At 40.1% G+C, this 23,032-nt stretch overlaps 1 protein-coding gene across 2 annotated transcripts in view; it reads left to right on the top strand.

Moving 5' to 3' along the window:
* The window catches only part of GRAMD1C (GRAM domain containing 1C), an 84,099-nt gene that overhangs the window by 42,366 nt on the left and 18,701 nt on the right, over positions 1-23,032 (top strand). The window contains exons 1-5 of one of the 2 annotated variants that reach the window (XM_008146610.3): positions 4,526-4,827; positions 7,799-7,917; positions 10,561-10,693; positions 13,981-14,143; positions 20,571-20,708. In XM_008146610.3, the coding sequence (XP_008144832.2) occupies positions 7,874-7,917; positions 10,561-10,693; positions 13,981-14,143; positions 20,571-20,708 (478 nt within the window). In that variant the 5' untranslated portion in view covers positions 4,526-4,827; positions 7,799-7,873. Of the gene's footprint in view, positions 1-4,525; positions 4,828-7,798; positions 7,918-10,560; positions 10,694-13,980; positions 14,144-20,570; positions 20,709-23,032 lie in introns of those variants that run through there. The other variant, XM_008146609.3, reaches the window with a different exon arrangement.

Below are 23,032 nucleotides of genomic sequence, written 5' to 3'. Positions count from 1 at the left end.
CTTTCCCTTTGTGGATGAAGTATGTCTCCTACCTGCTCACCCAAGCCGGGAACCTGGATGTATCCTTGTTTCTTACCTCTTCTTTGCCAACCATGTCATATTGGTCACCAAAGCCCTCATCTTTTTTAGTTTAAACCATTAAAATAGTTTTCTACCACTTTTTAACACACTAATCTGTCCTTTTAAGTTGTTACCAAAGTAGTAGTAGCTTTAAAAGTGTATATTTAATTAATTTATTTTATTGCGGTAACATTGCTTTGTAACATTACATAAATTTCAGGTGAACAACATTATAATTTTATATCTGTACTAGGGTCCCAGTGCACAAATGGTGCACCTTGAGAGGAACTATGGGCCGTGAGGCTGCAGTAGGCACAGGGGCGGGTCTTGGCCCATCCTCTGCGCCCCCACCTGGCCCCTCCCACCACGGCCCCCAGTCGCCTGTCTGCCAGCAGCCCCGCTCCCGCCCGCCGCCGCCGGCGGCTGCTCCCACTTGCTGACGGTGCAGAGTGATTGGGGCCGGTGCAAGCAGTGGGTGCGAGCGGGACCAGTGCCATCAGCACATGTGAGCAGCAGCTGCTGCCCCGATTGCCCCTCTGGAGCAGGGAGAGGTGGAGAAGCCCTCAGGGGCGATTAGAGCTGGCAGCTGCGGCTCACACCTGCTGATGGCACCAAATGATTGGGACCAGCACCGGGCACCAGCAGCGGGTGCGAGTGGCTCCAGCGCTGGCTGTGGGTGCAAGTGATGGCTTTGGCACTGGCAGCAGGTGCAAGCAGGGCCATCACTGGCAGTGGGTGTGAGAGGCAGCTGCTGACCTCGCTCTTCCCTCACGAGCCGGGGGAGGTGGAGAAGCCCTCAGGGGCGATTGGGGCTGGCAGCTGCCACTTGCACCCGTTGATGGTGCCAAATGATCGGGGCCGGTGCCAGTTGCTGGCAGCGGGTGCGAGTGGAGCCGGCACCAGCAGCAGGTGCAAAGAATTTTCAGTAACCACCAGAGGCTCACCCCGATGACAGTGACCAGTGCCCCACCTTGCTCTGGCGCCCCCGCTCACCTGCTCCACCATCCTACCGCAGCTGATGCCTGCTCTGTTCCATGCACGACCCCTGGTGGTCAGCGCATGTCCTAGCGACTGGTGGTTTAGTTTTTCTGGTTGTTTCGCCGTTCTATTTGCATATTAGTTTTTTATTATATAGGATACTCTATTGTGTACTCACTTCCAAAGGTCTAGTTTCCTCCCATTACCATATATTTTTATCCCCTTTACCCATTTGCCCTCCTCCCACCCCACTTTCCCTCTAATAACCATCATTCTGTTGTCTGTATCTATGAGTTTTTTGTTTCATTAGTTTGCTTCTTTTTTCGTTTTATATCCCACATATGAGTGAAATCATGTCGTTTTTGTCTCTTTCCACCTGATTTATTTCACTTAATACGATATCCTCAAGATTCATCCATGTTGTTGCAACTGATTCTTTAGATAGAAAACCCAAAAGATTCCACTCAAAAACTATAAAAAGTATTAGTAACAATAAACAAATACAGTAAAGTTACAGGATACAAAATTAATTTGTAAAAATCCACTGTGTTTCTATAACTATATATAAAACCCTAATATGCAAATAGACCAAATGGTGGAACTGAACAACCGAACAACCGGTTGCTATGACATGTGCTAACCACCAGGGGGTGCACGTGGAACATGGCGGGCATTGGTCGTGGCGGGTTGGTGGAGCAGGTGAGTGGGGGCACCAGACCAAGGCGGGGCACCGGTTACTGTCATGGGGTGAGCCTCTGGTGGTTATTGAAAATTCTTTGCTCCCGTGCGCCGTGGTCCCATCCAGCGTTTGCATCTGCTGCTGGTGCCATCCCCACTCGCACCTGCTGCCTGTGCCAGAGCCACTGCTTGCACCTGCTGCCGGTGCCTGGTGCCAGCCCCAATTGCTTGGCACTGTCAGTGGGTGCAAGCGGTGGTGGCTGCTGGCCCTGATCGCCCCTGAGGGCTTCTCCACCTCCCCCTGCTCCTGAGGGACAATTGGGGTGGGCAGCTGCCTCTTGAACCCGCTGCTGTTGATGGCCCCACTTGCATCCGCTGCTGGCACTGGTCCCAATCACTCCGTGCTGTCAGCAGGTGCAAGTGGGGCCAGCGCCATCAGCGCATGAGAGCGGCGGCAACAGGAGCGGGGCTGCGGGCAGACAGGGGACCGGGGGCTGCGGTGGGAGGGGCCGGGCAGGGGCGTGGAGGATGGGCCAAGACCCGCCCCTGTGCCCACCTCAGCCTCGTGGCCCACAGTTCCTTTCATGGTGCATGAATTTGTGCACTGGGCCCCTAGTATTAACAGTGAAATTTCAGGGGAAAAAAAATGAAGAAAACAATTCTAAATGTAATTGCAACAAAAGGAATAAAATACCTAGGAATAAAATTAACAAAGGATGTGAAGGACCTGTACACTGAAACCTACAGGACATTATTAACCTTTTGCACTCAGATGTCGAGTGGGACTCGACACGGTTAGCATCGGTAGCAGGAATCGAGAAAAAGCAAGCGAGTGCAAAGGGTTAAAAGAAGTTGAAGAAGACACAAAGAAATGGAAAGATACTCCATGTTCATGGATTGGAAGAATCAACATAGTTAAAATGGCCATATCACCCAAAGCAATATAGAGATTTTATGCAATCCCCTTCAAATGGAAACAGACTGTTTTTTAAAGAAATAAAACAAAAAATCAGATTTGTATGGAACCACAAAAGACCCCAAATAGCCAAAGCAATTCTAAGAAAAAAGAACAAAGTTGGCATGTCATACTTCCTGACTTGGAAATATATTTCATCTTTTTTATGGCTGGGTAGTATTGCATCATATCTATCTATCTATCTATCTATCTATCTATCTATCTATCTATCATCTATCTATCTATCTATCTATATCACATCTTTATCTGTTCATCTGTTGCTGAACACAGGTTACTTCAATGAATACAGGTGTACATATATCTTTTGAATTAGTGTTTTTATGTTCTTTGGATAAATATCTATAAAAAGTGTATCTTTTAAAAATGCAATTCTGAACGTGTTACTTTTCTATGGGAAATGAGTAAGTGGCTTTTTGACAGTGTAAACCCCATATTCTTTAGCATGGCGTATGAGACGCTTCACGAGGTGGCTGCTTCCCCCTTTCCCACCCACGCTTCTCTTCTTTTTCCCCTCTTTCCCCATCATCAGGGTTAGTCATGGTGAACTGGCTTGCCAGGCTGCTCCACTCCTCTGCATTGCTAGTCATGTGCTTATCTGCCTCGATCTTTTAGTAGCATCTCACACCACTGCACATTCCCTCTATTTTGCACACCTTCTTTCCTTGATTTCCCAGACATTCCTTCTGGGACTTCCTCTAACCTTTCTGGTATTTCATTCTTTTTTTGCTGGCCACTCCTCTTTCACTCAGCCTTTGCTTGCCAGGCTTTCTTGAGGCTCCGTCTTAGGCTCTATGTTCCCTCACGGTTACTTTATATTTAGTTCTGCTCTAGATACCAGTGGTTTACTATAAGAATTTTTATATTTAGCAAAAATACACACAGATCATTTACAGTATATTTAATATACATTTTCTCATAGCTGTTTGGTTACCATAGTGGAGAGTAGCACTCGATCAAACTAAAGAAAGCACGTGGGGCTGCCCCGTGTGCTTTCTTTAGTTTGACCGAGTGCTATTCTCCACTGTCTCTCCAGTCCCTCGTTCTGCTACTGTATAAAATGATCAGGTTTTAGCACACACCCCCATAGAAAAGTAGATCTTTTCAGTTCACCGAGTAGCATTTGTCATGTGTATACACCTTACTAAATTAAATGGAGCAACTAGGTAGAAATTAGGGCAAGCTTTGATTTTTCATTTAGAAGAAAAATTCTCTTTTGGGAAATAAATTGGAATTATTAGATGAGACTCTCTATAGTGTTTATTATAGTCCAGGTCCTTTGACAGGTAATTATTTTGAATAAAGTAAAAAAATATTTTTAAAGGAAAGAATTGTCGAGTGATCAAGATATAAACTTTCCAGTGATGAAAGATGTGCTGTGTGCTCATTAGAATTGCTCCATGTGATAGCTCACTCTTCCTGCTGTTTCCTGACATTCCATTTCTGGTGCTCAGGAGACTCAATCTTTGATAATTGTGAAGGGTTAATGCAGGAGTCTGATGGGGCCACCACATCAGTACTGAAGAAGTGGTATATGAAGTAATGACATTGCTAGAACTAAATAAAAGCGTTAGCATGGAGAAGAAAAGTTAACCCTTAATATATTTAATTTTTAAAATGAGATTAAGATAACATTGCAACAGGCATTTTACATAATTGAGTAATAAGTAAGGTAGCTTCATTTGCATTGTATTGTTTCTAATCTGAAGAAATAGGGATCTGTCCCTTTAATGAAACCCTGTTTACCTATCTCTTCTAGTAGGCGTGGCTTAGGAACCTGTAGAGTGAGGTATAACTTCCAATTCTGCATTCTGACCTGCCACTTGGAAAGAATGCTCATACTACAAACCAGGAAGTGACAAATAATGTGCTTTAAACTACAATACAACTTGTCTTTTGTAAGGAAAAGCTTCTCATAACAAAACTAGAAGACTGAGGCAGTGATTTTACCTGGTTGTCATTAAATATTTGGAACTCTGCTGTGGGATAAAGACTTTGCAGCATACTTAGAATACAAAGCTTTCTGGTCCAGAAATTGATCTCCTGACTTTTGAGCCCTATCTGGTTACTGCTTGGTTCATGTTATTTGGTTAAAGTACTCTGCAGGCTGACCCGGGGAGACTCTCCATTGTTTGCAGGTAGGTGGTTAGCCTTTGTTTAAAATTTAGGTTGTGTTTTAAGGTTCCTCAACCTTGATTGTGCTGCTGATTATTGAAATAACAATGAATCGCAGTAGGATGTTATGTTTGAATGTTTGAATGTTCAGCGTGGCTTTCAATCACCATATTTTTGTGACTTCTGGCCAACTTTGAAGAAAATGTCATTTTTAACAAATTAGCAAGTCTATAAGCTGGTGAGTTGTGCGTTCTATTTTGTTTTCCATTAACCTTTTATATATACATATTTTAAAAACTAATAGATTAAAAATATATTGAAATTACAAATTACCCTGCTATTAACTTCCTGATAGTATTTGATAATATATTTAAATCATTTATTTATGTAGTCAAATAAAATTTAATTTTTGTTGTTAATATTTTACTTATAAGTTTTATTACTTTCTCTCTTAGGAAGCTGTCTGAATATTTATCATTTGTTTATCTACTTGCTTTAGTCTCTTTTGGTGTCGTTTAATATCTATTATTTCAGAAGAGTTTTTATAAGAGGTTACTATTCCATAAGTACTATATTGAAATATTGCTTGTTTCTCTTTATAATGTTAACCGTCTATTTATGACACTAAAAGTATTTCAAAGATAATGTCTTTAGAGGAGTGAGCTAATTTTTAATATGAACTAACTGCTGTTGTGAAGAAAAAAAAAGTAAAAAATGGCTCTTTTGGAGTGGAAGTAAAAAAAATGTGTGGGGTACTTTTAGGATCAAGGACAGTGGTTCCTTAACTTTCACTACCACCAGTGATCCTTTTAATTTTTTTCTATGGACACTATACTTCAAAAGAGTTTTTGTCCACCAAATAAATGGTGTATATTAAATAATAAAGTGTTAGAACATTATTGTTTATTAGTCATATATTATTTCCAATGAGAGTTTATTATGTCTGACATAACCACTTTAGGCTAATATAATTCAGCCCCAAACAAAGATGCCTGACATTTTACTTAGCTTGAATAATTTTATTGTAGGTAACCATTTGGATATTTCTGACTTTTGAAATATTGAGAATATTATCTGAATTTTCATCAACTACTCTTGTGGAATCCTAGTAGTCTGAGCCTGGCAAATTGGGAACTATTGGTCTAAAGTGCAGAAATTTTGTTCTTAATCTCTTGAGGTTTCACGAAATGTAATGAAGGTTATCAAGTGTAAGCTAACAAACAAAGATACCATAGCTTCTAGACAGAGAGAAGAAACAAGGAGAAAGAAAAAAAAAAAAAAAAAGGAAGTGGTATTTGTCATAGGGAATATCTGGGAGGAATTCAAGGCATCTGTATGTTTTGGCCCCATTAAGTATATATTTATTCCTACTATTTCCCAACTTAAAATTTTTACTCCACTTAGGCTGATAAACTATTAACTGACTTCAAAACAAATATTACTTTGGTTCTTCATGTATTAGTTATATATTTGTATGTTGGTTTTCCTTGCCAAGAATTTTCTCATTTCTCCATTTTCCCTCTTCATGTTCTTCTCTCAGCTCAGCTGAAGACCTTTCTCCTGTCTGAGCACCCAAACCCATGTAGTATTTACTACAGTGTTAAGTACATATTAATAACACTAGAGGCCCAATGCACGAAATTTGTGCAAGAGTAGGCCTTCCTTCCCCTGGCTGCCGGCACTGGCTTCCCTCTGGCACCTGGGACTGGGCTTCCCTCTAGCACCCAGGACCCGGGCTTCCCTCCAGCCACAGGCAGGCACCCAGGACCCGGGCTGCCCTCGCTGCCCCGGCTTTGTCCTGAAGAATGTCCGGTCTAATTAGCATATTACACTTTTATTATTATAGAGGGTTTGTCATATTTAACTTACTTAAAAGTCTCCTGTGTTTCTTCAACTATACTGTAAGTTGTTTGAGAGCATTTTATCCTCCTTAGTATCTAGTGCAGGGGTACACATTTGATAACTTCTAAGTAATCATCTGTTGAATGGATGAGAGAAAGAATCTTGCCAACAGTTGCTTCAAGTATTATGCTGCCTCCTTCTCCCTTGCTTAATCATGTGATTACCATCAGTAATGTTTCTAAAAATGAGACCATTGGTTATCACACTATTATTGTTTTTGTTTTACTATGTAATGTGAATTTTTTGTGTTACATGATTTTAACACTGATATGATACCTACAAAGAAAGAATGAGCTGGGCTTTATTATAAATAAATCAAATAAAATATTCTTAATTCCAACCTCTTGCATTTTATGTTTTAGGAAAATATAATTTAAAGTCTACTGCTATGTAAGGTTTTTTTTGTTTTGTTTTTAAATATATTTTATTGATTTTTCACAGAGAGGAAGGGAGAGGGATAGAGTGCCAGAAACATCAATGAGAGAGAGACATCGACCAGCTGCCTCCTGCACACCCCCCACCGGGGGATGTGCCCGCAACCAATGTACATGCCCTTGACCGGAATTGAACCTGGGACCCTCCAGTCCGCAGACCGATGCTCTATCCACTGAGCCAAACCGGTTTGGGCTATGTAAGGTTTTTAAAATGGTTGAAATATTCGGATATATTATGGGTTAAGAGGATGGGTTCTGTTTGGAGAACAGAACTCTGAATGGAGATCCAGAGTCATGGAAGACTGGTTGGATTGCAGAATTTAAACTGCAGATTAGTAATTGCCAGAAACCATGAACACTTTGTTTTATAAAAAGAAAACTTCAAACATCTTTCCATTTACAGTAGTTATTGTATTACATACTTTAAAATTGTTACTTTATTTATTCCCAGTATCGACTCTGCCAGATAAATTCTGTTAACCCATATTTTTTATAGAAACAGAAAACTGACATCTATAAAGGTAAAAAACTACCAAAGTCATACATCTAGTAGCTAGCTGCACATCAGGTCATTTTGACTTCAGAATTCATGTTTGAATCACTACATTACACTATCTTACATTTTCCAACACGCAGTGTAATTTTTCTGTCCTTTTAGAGCTTGACCAGACAGGAATTCTGGCAGCTGCTCCAGCAGAACTATGGCGCTGAGCTAGGCTTAAATGCTGAAGAGATGGAAAACTTGTCCGTGTCGATTGAGGATAATGTGCAGCCAAGGTACAGCAATGTTTTGAAATGTCAAGATTTCTTAATCATTAATCAAAGCAGAATTATTTTAAACTTTACTAATTCAGAATTTCTATTTACTCACCCTGGGTGAAATTTGCCTTCGTCCTCTGTAGTGGAATGGAGTGAGTGGTGAGGACAGTGAATAGTTTACTAAATTGGTAAGCAAATACAAAACGTACAAGGAAATATGTCTTTGTAACTGTGTCACCTAGGATTCGCTTAAAGTGTGATTTTAGTAAACTTTTTTTATTAAGGATCTGGAGAAGTACTTAGTAAAATCTCTGTGCTTATACTGATAGGTATAAGCTAAATTAGCTGGTAGGTATTTTGAGGGATACAGAGATACCACAACTTTTCCTCAAGGATACCCTAGCATAGTGCTTGAGATGTAGTTGACACTCAACAAATATAGGATGCATTAAGTAGGGAAGCTTACAGTACTATGGGGACTGCAAATAATTGAAAATGATAAGGGCCAAGAGGAGCAATAGATAATGTGATAAAGAAATTCAGAGTAGAGAGAGATTATTTTTGACTGATGGGAATTCATTTGGAAGAGTGGACATTTTTATTAACCTGTAGAAGTAAAAATGCATTTTGTGTAATGATAATTGAGGTCATAGCAATAAAAATAACTGAGTATAATACATTAAACTTCTAAAGCAAACATTATGCTAAGTGAATGAAGCCAGTCACAAATGACCATACTGTATGATTACATTTATATGAAATTGAGCCTAGAATAATTAAATCCATAGAGACAGAAAGCAGATTAGTAGTTGCCAGGGGCTGGGAGGAAGGGAAAATGGGAGTGACTCTAATGGGTACAGGGTTTCTTTTTGGGGTGATGAAAATGCTCTAAAATTAGATAGTAGAGATGGTTGCACAACCCTGTAAACCACTGTATTGTGTATTTTAAATATGGTACATTTTATGGTAAGTGAATTACAACAATAAAACTATTATTTAAAAAATTCTATAGCAAATAAATCTTAAAATGGAAATCTTTCAAAAGCCTTGATTTTCACTCCATCTAGTGTTCTAGTCATGCTGATCCTATTTATAGTGTTGCAGTTAGGCATCAATCTTTTACAGTGTTTTTTTTACATGGTTACACATGCATATTTTATTAGTTTTCTGTAACGTTAAATTTTTCTATTGTACTGCTGTCCTTGTCTAGTTTATTCGCTTCTTTCAAGTACTGGAGTTGGGTAGAAAAGCAATGGATAACAATGCAGAGAGCCTTGGATAGTGGTAAAGAAGATCTGGATCCTAGTCTGGACTCTGCCACCAAGTAGCTGAGCAACTACTTAGCTTTTCTGATCCTCAGTTTTCTCATCTGTGAAATGAGGCAGTTAAACTATATGATCTCCAAGGCCCCTGACAACTCAAAACGTTTCTGGTGTTTGAAGAAAGAAAGAATAGTTTTTGACCAGCTGCTTTATACGCTCTAAGGTGCAAGTTCTTGAAGTCAGCAGAAAAGCTGCTGTTTTCTTGGTGATTGAGTGCTTTCTAAGAAAGATGTGGCAGGATCCTCATTCCCTTTTCTGCTCCTTTTCCCATTCTTCCAGTCTCTGAAAGAAGCATATCTGTCTCAGACATTTATTTCCTCAGCTTTTTCATCTTCTTTCTCTTCATTTTCAATCTCTCCTTTACTCTCCGTTCTCCTTTTTTCTATATTTCACAACTCAACTCCCTTCTTAAAATCCTGAGGTTCAGACACTCAGGTGGTGGGCTAGTCTCCAGGAGCCATTTTTCTTGCTCGGTTCCCTCAGAGCCTGGCCATTCTGCGGGGCCTAAAGTGACCTGGTAGCAGACCCAAGTGTTATTTGGATGGAGGAGAATAGAGTTTAAAGGCCCTTTGGCGTTTCTGTTCCTTCCTCAGGATAGTATGGCTTCACATGTCAGGCTGTTTATTATAGAAGAGCTTTAAGTCTATACAATGATTACATGGAAGTAAGGTTGAGGGCTGGAGATTAGATCCGTTGTGTGCCTTTTGTATTTAATAGACTTCCCTTTCTCTTGGCTCCCTGAGAGAGGAAAAGCAGGTCCCAGGACATTTAGTGAAGTCTTGTCCCGGTGACTGTTCGAAAGCTGCTCCTTAAACCTTGTTCTTAGGAATGAGACAAGCAAGAAGGGGATATGGGTTGATTAATGGGCTCTGGGCTGAGACCTAAGGAGCTTCCACTGCTGGGGAGGACCCACCATCTCAGGGACTGAATCAGAAGGAAGGATATCAAACTGCCTCTGGTGCTGACTGGCATCCAACTCAAATATCCGCCGTGTATCTTGTGGAGCTTTGTGGTTGTCCACAACTGACATGCAAACAAGCAATAATTATTTTATTAGTTGCTGTTACGGCCACCTGTACTTGGTTAATTTTTTAGTGGTTTCTGAAATTTATAAAATCTCACATGAGCATTATCCTATTTTCAGATATAAAGCCAATTTGCATGTGATTTAAGAAGATAGCTATGTTATAAATAGAGGCTTATTTGTTACATTACAAAAAAACATTTGTTTTCAAAGTGCTTTATAATAGAAAAGGCCCTCAGAGAGGAGACAAAATCACATATCTGTGTGGCAGTGACCTTGTTTATATTTCCATAATGATGTATGTGTTTCTTACAGAAGCCCTGAAAGAAGCAACTTGGATGACTGTGGGGAGAGAGATGAAAAATTATCCAAGTCAATCAGTTTTTTCCCTGAATCAATGAATCGGGCTTCAGAAACAGAGTCAATCGATGGAAATCTATCAAAAGCGGTTAGTGTGTGATCCCCCTTTAAAAGTATATTTGATGCTGCCATGTGTTAATCATGACATAAGATCAAATGAAAATACAGTATACAAAATATTTAAAGCTTAAGATGCCAGGCTGCCCCTTTATTTTAGGAGTGTTAAGTGTGTAAGGAGCAGAGGTTGTATACATATGTGGTTCTGTTCAGAGCTATCAGACAGAGCACCAGTCTAAGAGGGGGTAGACATCACTAAACATATAATAAATGGCCCGGCCAGTGGTTGAGTGTTGACCCATGAACCAGGAGGTCATTATTTGATTCCCAGGCAGGGCACTTGCCCAGATTGCAGGCTTGATCTCCAATGGAGGGTGTGTAGGAGGCAGCCAATCAATGATTCGCTGTCATCATTGATGTTTCTCTCTCTCCCTCCCTCTCTGAAATCAGTAGAAATATACTTTAAAAATATAATAAGGCAGAGAAGGTCACGGCAGAATTCCCCAGAGCAGGTAGTGTGTGTGACAGTCTGTTCTGCAGGGGGATGAGAGCCCTGAGCGGCATGCTTGCGCAATGGGAGACGCTTCTTAAGCTGCCTGCTAAAGCAGGCACAGCCAGTTAACCACCGGCTGTCAGAGTTAGTTCCTTCCTTCCTTTATTTTTTTAAAGCATCGTTATAAGCCCATTGATTTTTCCATGAGCTTCTATCACTTGGAGTCATTATTACTTTTTAAAAAAATATATTTTATTGACTTTTTACAGAGAGGAAGGGAGAGGGATAGAGAGTTAGAAACATCGATGAGAGAGAAACATCAATCAGCCGCCTCTTGCACACCCCCCACTGGGGATGTGCCCGCAACCAAGGTACATGCCCCTGACCGGAATCGAACCCGGGACCTTTGAGTCCGCAGGCTGACGCTCTATCCATTGAGCCAAACCGGTTTCGGCTCATTATTACTTTTTTTTTTTTTTTTCATTATTACTTTTAATACTCAGTTTGTCCCTTCTGAGTCCCTTCCGATTGGCTCCTTTGTCCTGTTAAACTGATGGATGATTTCTGATGGCTTCCTTTCCTTCTGGTACAAGAACACGTCCCAGGCACATTTTGTATAATTTTGTCCCAGACTTAATATTAACCATTTTCACTAAACTATGCTGTTCTTAGTGAAGAATGGTGTTTAGAGACCACATTCTGAGCGTTAAGATTGTGCCTGCCCAGGAGCTTTTATTCTGATTGGAACTGCAAGTTCGGGCCTAAAGCAGAATTTCTTAGTTTGGACCAGAGCATTGGCTGCAAATCCTACCTCTGCCGATTGCTGTATGACTTTAAATAAGTTAATTTAATTATTTAACCTTTCTCTGCTTTTGTTTTCTCAACTCCTTAAAGATGAGGACAATAATATCCCATGGGGCTATTTGTAGGGATTGAATGAGTTAATATATGGGAAAGTGCTTTGAGCAGTCCCTAGCACACATTAAGTGTTCAGCAACCATAAGGTGGGATAATTGAAGGCAAATCTGTGTGTGGCCAGCAATGGACCTTTTCTACCTTCTCCCATGGAGCTCCCAGCATCTCCTGTGAATAAATGTTAGGAAAACATGGAAACAGACTGTCTTTATGTGAAAGCCCACCAAGGTGTCAGTTAGTTTCAGGCACCTATCATGCATCTCTCTTGGTCTGATTTTTTGTTGAGGGTTTCTTGCAAAACTGATCCAACTGGAGTCACCTCTAACTGCCCTCTCCTGCCAGCCTGATCGCCCCTAACTGCCCTCCACTGCCAGCCTGGTCACCCCCAACTGGCCTCCCCTGCAGGCCTGGTCCCCCCACAACTGCCCTCCCTGTTGGCCTGGTCACCCCAAACTGCCCTCCCCTGCAGGCCCGGTTGCCCCCAACTGCCCTCCCCTGCAGGCCTGGTCCCCCCCAACTTCCCTCCCTCCCCTGCAGGCCAGGTTGCCCCCAACTGCCCTCCCCTGCCAGCCTGGTCGGCCCCAACTGCCCTCCTCTGCAGGCCAATCCTCCCCAACTGCACTCCCTCCCCTGCAGGCCCAGTTGCCCCCAGTTGCCCTCCCCTGCCGGCCTGGTTGCCCCTAACTGCCCTCCCCTGCTGGCTTGATCGCTTACAACTGCCCTCCCTTGCCAGCCATCTTGTGGTGGCCATCTTGTGACCACATGGGGGCAGCCATCTTGTGCGAGGGTGTGACGGTCAATTTGCATATCACGTCTTTATTATATAGGATAGGAGCTGTATCTTAATTAGTGACAACAGAATAAATATGTGTGGAAACTTACTCTACTTAGCATCTGTTACAGACACTCTGGGTCAGCTGAATAAGCATATTGTTTTGCAATGTGGAACTTTGGAGTAAACTAAGTCTTCATTTTAGCAGTAGCCTATGCTTGAAGAATCAGTCCTCTGACTAGGATAGTCTAATCCTTTATTAAGTTGTGTCTTGAGTCCCAGTAGTTATTCTGCTTTCTGAGTTGCCAATGGAGCCTGTGTCTCATGGGCAGCAAGTGTAAGGCTTGTATCTGTGTGTTTTGCTTTCTTTCATCTGCTTACACACAGACAATGCAAGGAAGTACTTTGCTGTCTACTTATATTTTTTACACTGTTTCATTAAGCCTAATTATAACATTATTCTACTCGAATACCAGCTTAGCAATAGCATTCATACTGTAATGCCTAATATTTAATTTTTATAGAAATGGTATATCTTTATTAAACCACTCCCTGAAAATATAGATAGCATCATATATTGAATGTATTTTAATGCCCACTCCCTTAGTCCCTTAACAGCAGAGACAACTGAGTTATGAGTTTGCAGTGAAATTAATCTTCCCTTTTAAGCCTCTCTCCCCTACTGTACTCTTATGTGATGTTTATCTCTCTGTTTTCTTTCTCTTTCCCCTTTAGTTACTGGTCTTGAGAGATGGGTGAGTTTTCTTCTTTGAGATGATGGGGCAGGTACTGCCGGGGGACGCTAGCTGGGTTTTACTCCTCTCCTTTGCCCTCCCCATAGAACCAACATTCTATTATTTTGTCCTCTGCCCCCTTACCCTTCTGTGTAAGTGATTCACATGATGTTACCTCTCTGCGAGTTATTTATATGATGTTCTTAAGTTTATTGTTTGTTACTGCTTAAGAAGATGACTTTACAATGATATATATTACTTGCCAGTGTTTTATAGACTGAATTGGAAATGTGATGCAAACATAACACACACATTTTTCAAAGTGTCCTTATTATTACAGATTTCTCTGTGAAATCTAAGCTTATAGTATACATATATTTTAAACTGGATTGTTTGCCTTTTAGGAGTTATGGAAAGAGGAAGCCCAAAGTGAGAAACAGATAAAAAAGAGTCCTTCACTAACTTCAGAAAAGAGGTTAAGTAGAGTACCATCAAAATCACTGGATTTGAATAAAAATGAGTATCTTTCTCTGGACAAAAGCAGCACTTCAGATTCTGTTGATGAAGGTAAAGAATTTCTTATAAATTTTAATATCATTTCAATTATATCTTTTAATGTTAATCTTTGTATTAGGTGTGTGCAGATTGAGAATTTAGTTGCATTAGGTACAGTCTCACTCTACAAAGAACCAAAAAAAGAAGGAAGTTAACAGAATATAGGGTGAAGAGGCTGCTAAACCTAACTCATCTTCACTTTCCAGAAGCCAGAATTTGAAAATCTCCATCACATTTAGCTTTTTTAAATCCCAAGCCTTCAGTCAATGGAGATGGAGCAGCAGTGGAAAGCAAATCTCAATAAAAATCTGTTACATTATAATTATACTTTCTTTTAACCACCAAAAATGAGAGGGGAGAGGGGAGAGGGGAGAAAGAGAGTGAGAAGGAGAAGGAAAGGGAGAGGGAGAGAGAGGTGGAAGGAGAGAATAAAAATAAAAAGCAGTTGCTTAAAGGAACGATAGCAAATCATGTTCTCTCTGCTTTCTCTAAGTTAGTATCAATAACTTGGGCTTGTCATACTTATTAAGTGGGCATTTTAAGGATTTAAAACAAAACAAAACAAAACATTGTAAGATTATTGACATTGAAGCCAGTGGAGTAGGAAAGCATTGGGGAAGGTTCCGGGTAGTGATTGGTTTCAAGTTGAGGAATGGGAACAATGTCTGGGTTTTTTCCAGACCTGCTTTCCTGCTAGCAGTGCTCGGGATAGTACCGAGGACATTGCCGTGGTTTGGATCTGTAGGACATATGAATGTGCTAGTCTAGCTGCTGTTTGGGTGAGACCTGGTTTGAGAACCCCTGAAGTCTTTTACTATCATGAAAACCAAATCCATGAAAATCCACACTAAATCCCAGTCAAGTCTAATCCAATCCAAATTAAATCCAAATCTAACATCAGATCTAAATTCAACCAAACCAAGTCAATGAAAACCCAATACAAATCAGGTTCGACCTTGGTTTGGGAACCCTGAAGTATCTTTAATAAAACTAAACCCATGCTCTTAAAAACAGGTAAAAATCCACTATTTCCTAGGAAGTGCAGGCTGCATTAAGAAGACAGTTGTTGAGTTCTTTTTGAAAAGATGGTTAAGAGAGAGTATTTTAAAGGCATCGAGCCCCTAATCCCTGGTGTTCTTACCTTTCATGCTTTGGTAGACAGCGGGTATGAATTAGTCATCCCCTGCCTGGCTGAACCTCTGACTTTAGGAAGATCTACTCTGGCACCCAGTGGCCAGATGGGTAAGTGACAGCAAAACAAGGATTCTTTTTCCTTTTTCACCTGCTCTTTATAACAACAGTGCTTCAAAAGTAGTTTCCTTATTGAGTTCCTATAAAATTAAGATTAATGATAGGTTACATAAAGGATACCATTAAAACTCATATACACTGCATTCATATCTAGAAATAAATAAAGAATAACAGTGGTATGGTTGCTGTATTGCATGTGAACCCTGATCACATTTTGCAACTTGTGAAGATACCATTTAAAGATACCATTGGGCTCCTCAGCAGTAAGACCTTCCATGCAACATTCGGCCTCTGTGCAGGTTTTCTTTAAGGTGCTTTAGTTAAATTATCATTTGACAACAAATCAAGTACTGCTATTGCTTTCCCTAAGCAGGTTTCAAAATCTTGGGCTTATCAAATGTATTATGTGGGTTTTATAATGAATCTATTTTTGTTTGTTTGTTTGTTTGAGAAAAGTGTGAGGTTATGAAGACTCTTGAAGTCCATGAACTGGGGAGACAATGGGAAAGGTCAAAAGGAGTAAGCCATCCCAAGAAATTTGGAAACGTGTGGGGATTTAGAGGGAGCTAGGGAGATGGCAGATTAGACCAAGCCTCACTTTATTTAAAATGATAGTTTTTTTTAATCTACTATTACGAGCAGGTTGAGTGAGAAAATGAGAGGATTTCTTTTCTACCACATGTATCCTGTACTCCTTGGGAAGGAGGCGCTGGACTGTGCTGATATAGAGACTCCTTCGAGGCCCATGTAAACTTGAGAGGAATCAACAAAGCAGAGCATCATAAACTACCTCACGAGGGGCCTGAAGTACTCCCAGCACAGTCCCCTTGCTGTGGAGTTCCCTGGAGCCCCACTAGGGAGAGCCTGGAATCTGCTGCAACTGGCTCCTTTTTCAAAGCTCTTACTCTGCACTAGGAAATTTAGGCCCCACCAAGAGTGAAGGTTCCCTTTTTAGGGATATTTCCGCACATCCGGAAGTCGGTTCTGGCCTTTCAGCTGCTGAACAAAAGGCTAGGCGTTGTGTTTTAATCTGTTAAACCATATTAGTACATTAAAACTTTGATATATAATAATTCACAGACAAAGCCACAGAACTTTGTTTCTTTAGAGGGTTGTTGCTGATAGACTTCCCTAGCTCACTCTTTGCGCACTTTTGGGGAGGAGTTCAAACCATCAGAGAAGATGCTGGGAGTTTCCTGGCAAATGAAGGTGCGTGGACACCATGTAATGTATCCACATCCACAAGTACCAGGAGGTTATGGCTGTGTTTTCAAGGATCTAATATTTACGTTGCTTTCAGGATTTGCTTCTTCCCCATGCCCGCCTCTGTCATGCCAGGGGTAGTCTGCCCAGGAGGTGGAGCCTCGAGTGGAAGCAGACAAACCAGCTCATGGCCTGAGACACCTGCGCTGTGTCATGTGATAGAAGTTAAATTTAGTTTTGTATAGCGGAGGCTTCCCTAACCAAAGTGACTTATGCCGAGAATGGAAACTAAGGCAAAGATTAAGTGGGGGGAGGGGTGCATAAAAATAGCAAAGTTGGAATCCATGGTCTACAGCTGACAGAACAAGATGAGTTAGAGGCCAAGCCCTGCAAAGAGAAACAGGAATCAGCTTATCGAGTGATGCTTATTAATTAGTAAAGGTGAGGACAAGTATACCTCTGGGGAAAGCCAAAGAAAAAGCCGTGACATAGTCTAGCATGTCAGGCGAGCAGCTAAACGGGGTAACCCTGACACTGTTACCCGAGTCAGGTTTTTGAACAACACTATCAAACGTGGCTTTTCGGGTGTAAAGAAAGCCCTCAAACTGAGTCAAGAAGACGGCAGGTCACCAGTCTTTAGAAAATGGAAGAAGATATAACAAACTGTGTCCTCAGTCCCTCAGTGAAGCTCCGACTCACCTGCTTTTCTTGCATGCCTACCTAGTACATCCTTCATGCTCCTTCAGTACACTGTCAGCATGCTCCAGTGTTATCCATGTCCATGGCCTTTTCCGATCTCTCTGTCCCAATCTCCCCACCATTTCCACAGGCCACTTTCAAACTGGTTTGTTGAAGTAATACCTCTTCTTCACTGGAAATGGTGACCTGCTGCGACGCTGAGCAGTGCTCCTTTCCCCACGTAAATCCCAGCTGCCAGCTCGGGAGGTCACAGCAATGCTAAAAGCGATGCTCCTTGGATAGGAGGCTCTGAAATACCGTGCGTTTCATACATAATTAGTCCCAGGTGGAAATAGTTTATTTCACGTCCTTACTTCTTCACACGAATTTACATACCAGAGGTATTACTGTTACTTTCCTTAGTGATACCACAAGTTCTGTTTTTATCATTTACGATACAGAGCAGTTTATCTCATAAGGGAGCTTAAATGAAATATGAAAATATAATGTCGAAATGCCTATCTGAGTGGGATTTGTTTCCTTCTTAAATGTGAACAAGAACTTTACTTTTGAAAAATTATAGCTCCAGGGCTCCTCAGAGAAATGGCTGCTTCTGGGCTGGGATGGGGACTATACACAATGAGCCTAGAGTGCTTGTAGTACCAGAAATAAAGTGCCTAAAACAAAAGGGAGGCGTGGCCAAGGGCACAGGAGTCCACCTGAAAGAGCTCCTCATGGCCAAATAAAAAAGTTTGAGCAACAAAATAAATAATTCTCATGGACTAGAGAATAAAGTAAGTTCATACTGACATAAATGATTGAATACATACACAACGGAGGAGGAAACACAAATCTTGCTCACGAAGTTCCAGATAATGTATGTAGATACTCCCCCTTCCAGGAGGTGGAGGGTAATTCTCTCCTTGAAGTGACTCATCCCTAACAAATTGGAGGGGGAATATGGTGACTTGGCAATGGAGGAACCTGCCAGACACCACCTTAAACAAGCGATCAAGGTTAGCATCATCACAAATCATGTTGACATGTCTGCCCCCGTCCCCAGTGCGATGTGGAGGGCACGTCACCTTTGTGGTGTTCTTCCCGCAAATCCACAGCCCTGGTCTAATCATGAAGAACCCTCATGAGCCCAGAGTGAGTGACATGCTATAAAACATCTCACAGTGCTCTTCAAATGTGTTAAGGCCATTAAAAAAAAAAAAAAAAAAAAGGAAAGCAGGAGGAGGGACTGTCATAGATTGGAGGAGATTAATGAGATACAACAAGTAAATGCAACATGGTATTTTGGATTGGCTCTTAGTTCAGAAAAGGACATTATTGGCTGCGGGGGCGGGGAAGGAGTATTAAAGCCTAGTTTAGTTAATTGTACATCTACAATTACTCAAAAATAAAATGTTTAAAAGTATGGTTGCAAATTCAGAGTTCTATAAATAAAAATAGACCCTAAGATATTTTTAGTGATTTCAATAGCCACTAAACAGATTTACATACCAGAGGTGTTATTGTTAATTTCCTTTAGTGATACCACAAATTCTAAATTTGTTCAATCAAAAGTATTTTATACTCATTATGTGTCAAGCACATAATATACATTGGTGTTTAAAGTCAACATGGTTCCTACTCACGTGGAACTTAGAGTTCAATGCAGGAGAGAGACAATAGGCAAGTTAATAAGCCGACAAAAATATAATTAAAGAGTTGGGAAAAGTTCTGTGAAGAAATGAGCTGGGTCAAGAGAATCACCTGTACTTATTTGTATTCTTTGTGAATATCTGAATTATTTTTACAATGAACATATATTACTTCTGTGTCAGAAAGGCTATTTATCAAGCCTAATTGGGAAGCTGACTCACAAAATCTTAGCAAATTGCCTAGTTTCAGTGATTCATTTCTATGCCGAAGGAGCCATTATTTGAAATTGCAGTGAAGAGCTTTTGCCTACAAGAGTAAGTCAATATTTACTTGATATCTCTAAGTCCTGTGCATCTATAGCAAAGTAGAGAGACACAAATCATTTAATGGTGGAGAAAAAGCAATAGTTGAGATGAAGACAGAGCTAGAAAAGGTTTTCTGATTCTTAGACCAGTCTTTTACTTTCCCAGACTGCTTCCTGTGGTGCAATGTTGGTGGATGCTCTACACAGACAATTCTTAGAGCTTGATTTCTGAAATATGGGGAGTTTTGGGCACAGTTTCCATTTTGTATTGCATAATCCTTGAAATAATAAATAACCCCAGTCCTGAAATCATTAAAATTACATGTTGCTTTGCTTGATTCTATTTCCCTTACTTCACCAGGCTCCTATTCCTAGCTGTCTTTTCTTTCTGATTATTCTAAGTTAAACTCCTGGAAATATAAAATAGAGGTTAAGTTTGCATGTTTTGGAGCTGTAGTGAATTCCAGTTCCAATTCAGTCTCTCCCTAACTGTGGAGCTTTGGTGATCACTCCGTGCCTCAGTTTGCTCATCTGTGCAATGGAAATAATGATGATTCCACGTATCTCCCAGGATTGCTGTGAGGATGAGTGAATATTTGTAAGGTGCTTAGCACAATGTATGGCATATAGTAAGTGCCACAGAGCATGGGCTATTTTGTACAATGTTCCCGAGGACTATGAGGAGAGGTGAGCAGATACTGCTTCTTCATTTGTGGCCAGTAGTTTTCAACCTCATTATCATTATTAGGTTCCCAGAAAATATGTAATATTTTATTGGACATTATTTAACTTTGAAGCATACTTTTCAGAAGGATTTCTTCTTTTAATGTGTGGCATTAAGAATAGGGTGTGTATACAGTGTTACCTGGCTTGGGGAGTCAGCTTTGAAAACGTATTCAGGCTAGTAAATGAGTGAGTGCAGCAGGTATAGAGCCATTCATACTTTATGTTTTCTGACTGCATGAGCACTCAGAAATGCGTCCTGCTAAGTGCGGTGGTATATGCTGCGCCATGCATCTAGTTTTGCTCTTGAAACCTTTGAAATATTCTTTTGAATGATACATTATGGGAGTTTGATATCATTCAAAGTTAAATATTTCTCTATCTTTTGGGTATTGACAAATGAAATATTGATCATTATAGTTTAATTAACTATATACTCTTATGTATAGTTATATATCATACATACATATATACACCAATTTAGAGTTTTTATAGTGCCCTGAATGTGCTGATCACTGTAATCACATTTAAAAACTATTTTGTATCAAAAACAAGCAAACAAAACCAAACCCTAAAATTACCTTTCCTTGGTTTCTTCTCTTATGGTTCTGTTTTTTTTTCCCTCCACAGAAAATATTCCTGAGAAAGACCTTCATGGAAGACTTTATATCGACCGTGTTTTTCACATCAGTGCTGATAAAATGTTTGAATTGCTCTTCACCAGTTCACGATTTATGCAGAGATTTGCCAATTCTAGAAATATAATAGGTTGGTTTTTGTGTTCTTATCTGAAAAATTTAGGAAGATTTTATTCTCTCTAGAAGGTTGAGCCTATATAAATTGATTTACATTGTCAGGGAGAAAATCAGACAGGTCTGACTTTACTTTGGTGATATGTAAACTAGTGTTTAAGTATTTCGGTTAAATTCATATGTAATCAATAGTTGTCCAGTTAGTCAGATCCATTCAGAGCCTTTGAAAAATAAAGCTCTATTTATTTATTAATGTAGCAGTTCAGTTGGGTTGAACCTATTTTAAAGGGGTGGTTGTGGAACAGCTGGATGCTAGTAGAGTGTAAATTGATACAGTCACTTTGCAATATGGTTTAGCAGAATCTACTAGAGCTGATCCTATATATTCTCTCTGACTCAGCAATTCTACTACTAGGCATATATCCTTCAGAAATGGATACATGTGTACTCTGAATGACATGTACTATTATTCATAGCAACATTATTTAGAATGCCCCAAAACTCAAAAAAGCCCAAATATCCACCAGTTCTAGGCACAAAAAATAATTGTTTATTATTCATGGTAGAGTAGCAAAGCACTTTCTAACTAATAGTTATTAGAGTCTTGTGATTATATAAAGAATTTCATAGTTTAAAAAAGTCTTTTATTATATCTTCTGAATCTATTTTGTATTTTCTTGCTATTCATGTTTGCCTGTTGAACTTGACATTTCAGAAGAGTTGGATACATTATTTCTCTTAATTTTTTAAGATGAAGCCTGTTGATACTGTACTGCTGTTTTATGGCTGAAAAGGTCCATGAGAAGCTAGCATGTTACTCTCAAAAGAAGTTTGTTATTTGAATCATAACTGTGTTTAGTGTCCGGCATCACTTCTGGCTTCAGTGTGGATGAATATATGTGCTATCTGGTGTTGTAAGTGGCTTGGGAAGCAAAGGCTTCCGGCTAGTTCTAAATCTAAACAGTTATAGGCACATTGTTATTTAGACCTAGAATTACTCAGAAGGTTTTCTCCAAAAGAGAGAATGTGCTTATGATTGCACACCATTATGATGTTTTCTGAACTTGTTACCTGGTAATCAGTTATATTTCTTGATAATGGGTTTCAAAGGCTTCTTTTAAAAAGTATTGTGGCCCTGGCTGGTGTGGCTCAGTTGGTTGGAACACTGTCCTGTGCACCAAGAGGTCTGCCTGTTTGAATCCCGGTCAGGGCACATGCCCAGCTTGTGGGCTTGATCCCAGGTTGGGGGGCATATGGGAGGCAACCGATAGCTGTTTCTCTCTCTCTCTCTCCGTCTCCCTTCCCCTCTCCAAAATCAATAGAAATGTATGTTTTAAAATATTATGAATATAATGAAAATATTTTCATAGTCAATTTGTAGATTTAATCTAATCAGCACTAAAATTGCTACAACTGGATCTAATTATAATTTTTTTTAATTAGGGAGCTTTTAAATCGGTATTCTTTTAAGCCTTTGTTTATAGTTATATGACTACTTATTTTATTTCAAAGCTTAGTTTTGTCCTTTTATGCAACTTTTTAACTTTGAAAAAAATGTAAATCTTCAGAAAAGTTTCATGAATAGTCTGATAAAATACACATACCTATCACCTAGATTCACCAATTTTTTTATTGTGATAAATGTATGAAGGTAAGATACGTTTTAAAGTATACAATTTAGTGGTATTAAATACATTCATATTGTTGTGCAGCCATCACCACCACCCAGCTCCAGAACTTTTTCATTTTCCCAAACTGAAACTCTGTATCCATTAAACAATAATTATCCATTACCCCCTCCTCCCAACTCCTGATGATCACCATTCTACTTTCTCTTTTAATTTGACTATGCTAGGTACTGCCTATAGATGGAATCATACTATATTTGTCTCTTTGTAACTGGCTTATTTCACTTACCATAATGTATTTAAGGTTTATCCACGTTTTATCATGTGTCATAATTTCATTCCTTTTAAAGGCTGAATAATATTCCATTGTATGTATATACCACATTTAGTTTATCCATTCATATAGTGATGGAGTTCTGAACTGTTTCCACCTTTTTTGTGTGTGTTAATCCTCACTTGAGGACATTTTTCCATTGCTTTTTCAGAGAGAATGCAAGGGAGGGAGAGAGTGGGGAGAGAAATGGAGGGGAGAGAGGGGGAGGGAGAAGGGAGAGAGAGGAGAGAGAGAGAGAGAGAGAGAGAGAGAGAGGTGAGAGAGGTGAGAGAGGAGAGAGACACATTGACTAGTTGCCTCCCGAATGCGTCCTGTACTAGAGGCGGGGAGCGAACCACAACCCAAGTAAGTGCCCTTGACTGGGAATCAAACCGTGAT

The sequence above is a fragment of the Eptesicus fuscus genome, chromosome 3 (assembly GCF_027574615.1).
Source record: "Eptesicus fuscus isolate TK198812 chromosome 3, DD_ASM_mEF_20220401, whole genome shotgun sequence".
In the NCBI taxonomy this organism is placed as follows: domain Eukaryota; kingdom Metazoa; phylum Chordata; class Mammalia; order Chiroptera; family Vespertilionidae; genus Eptesicus; species Eptesicus fuscus.
Note: the sequence above shows the minus strand (reverse complement) of the source record. Positions and strands in the feature narration are given on the sequence as shown.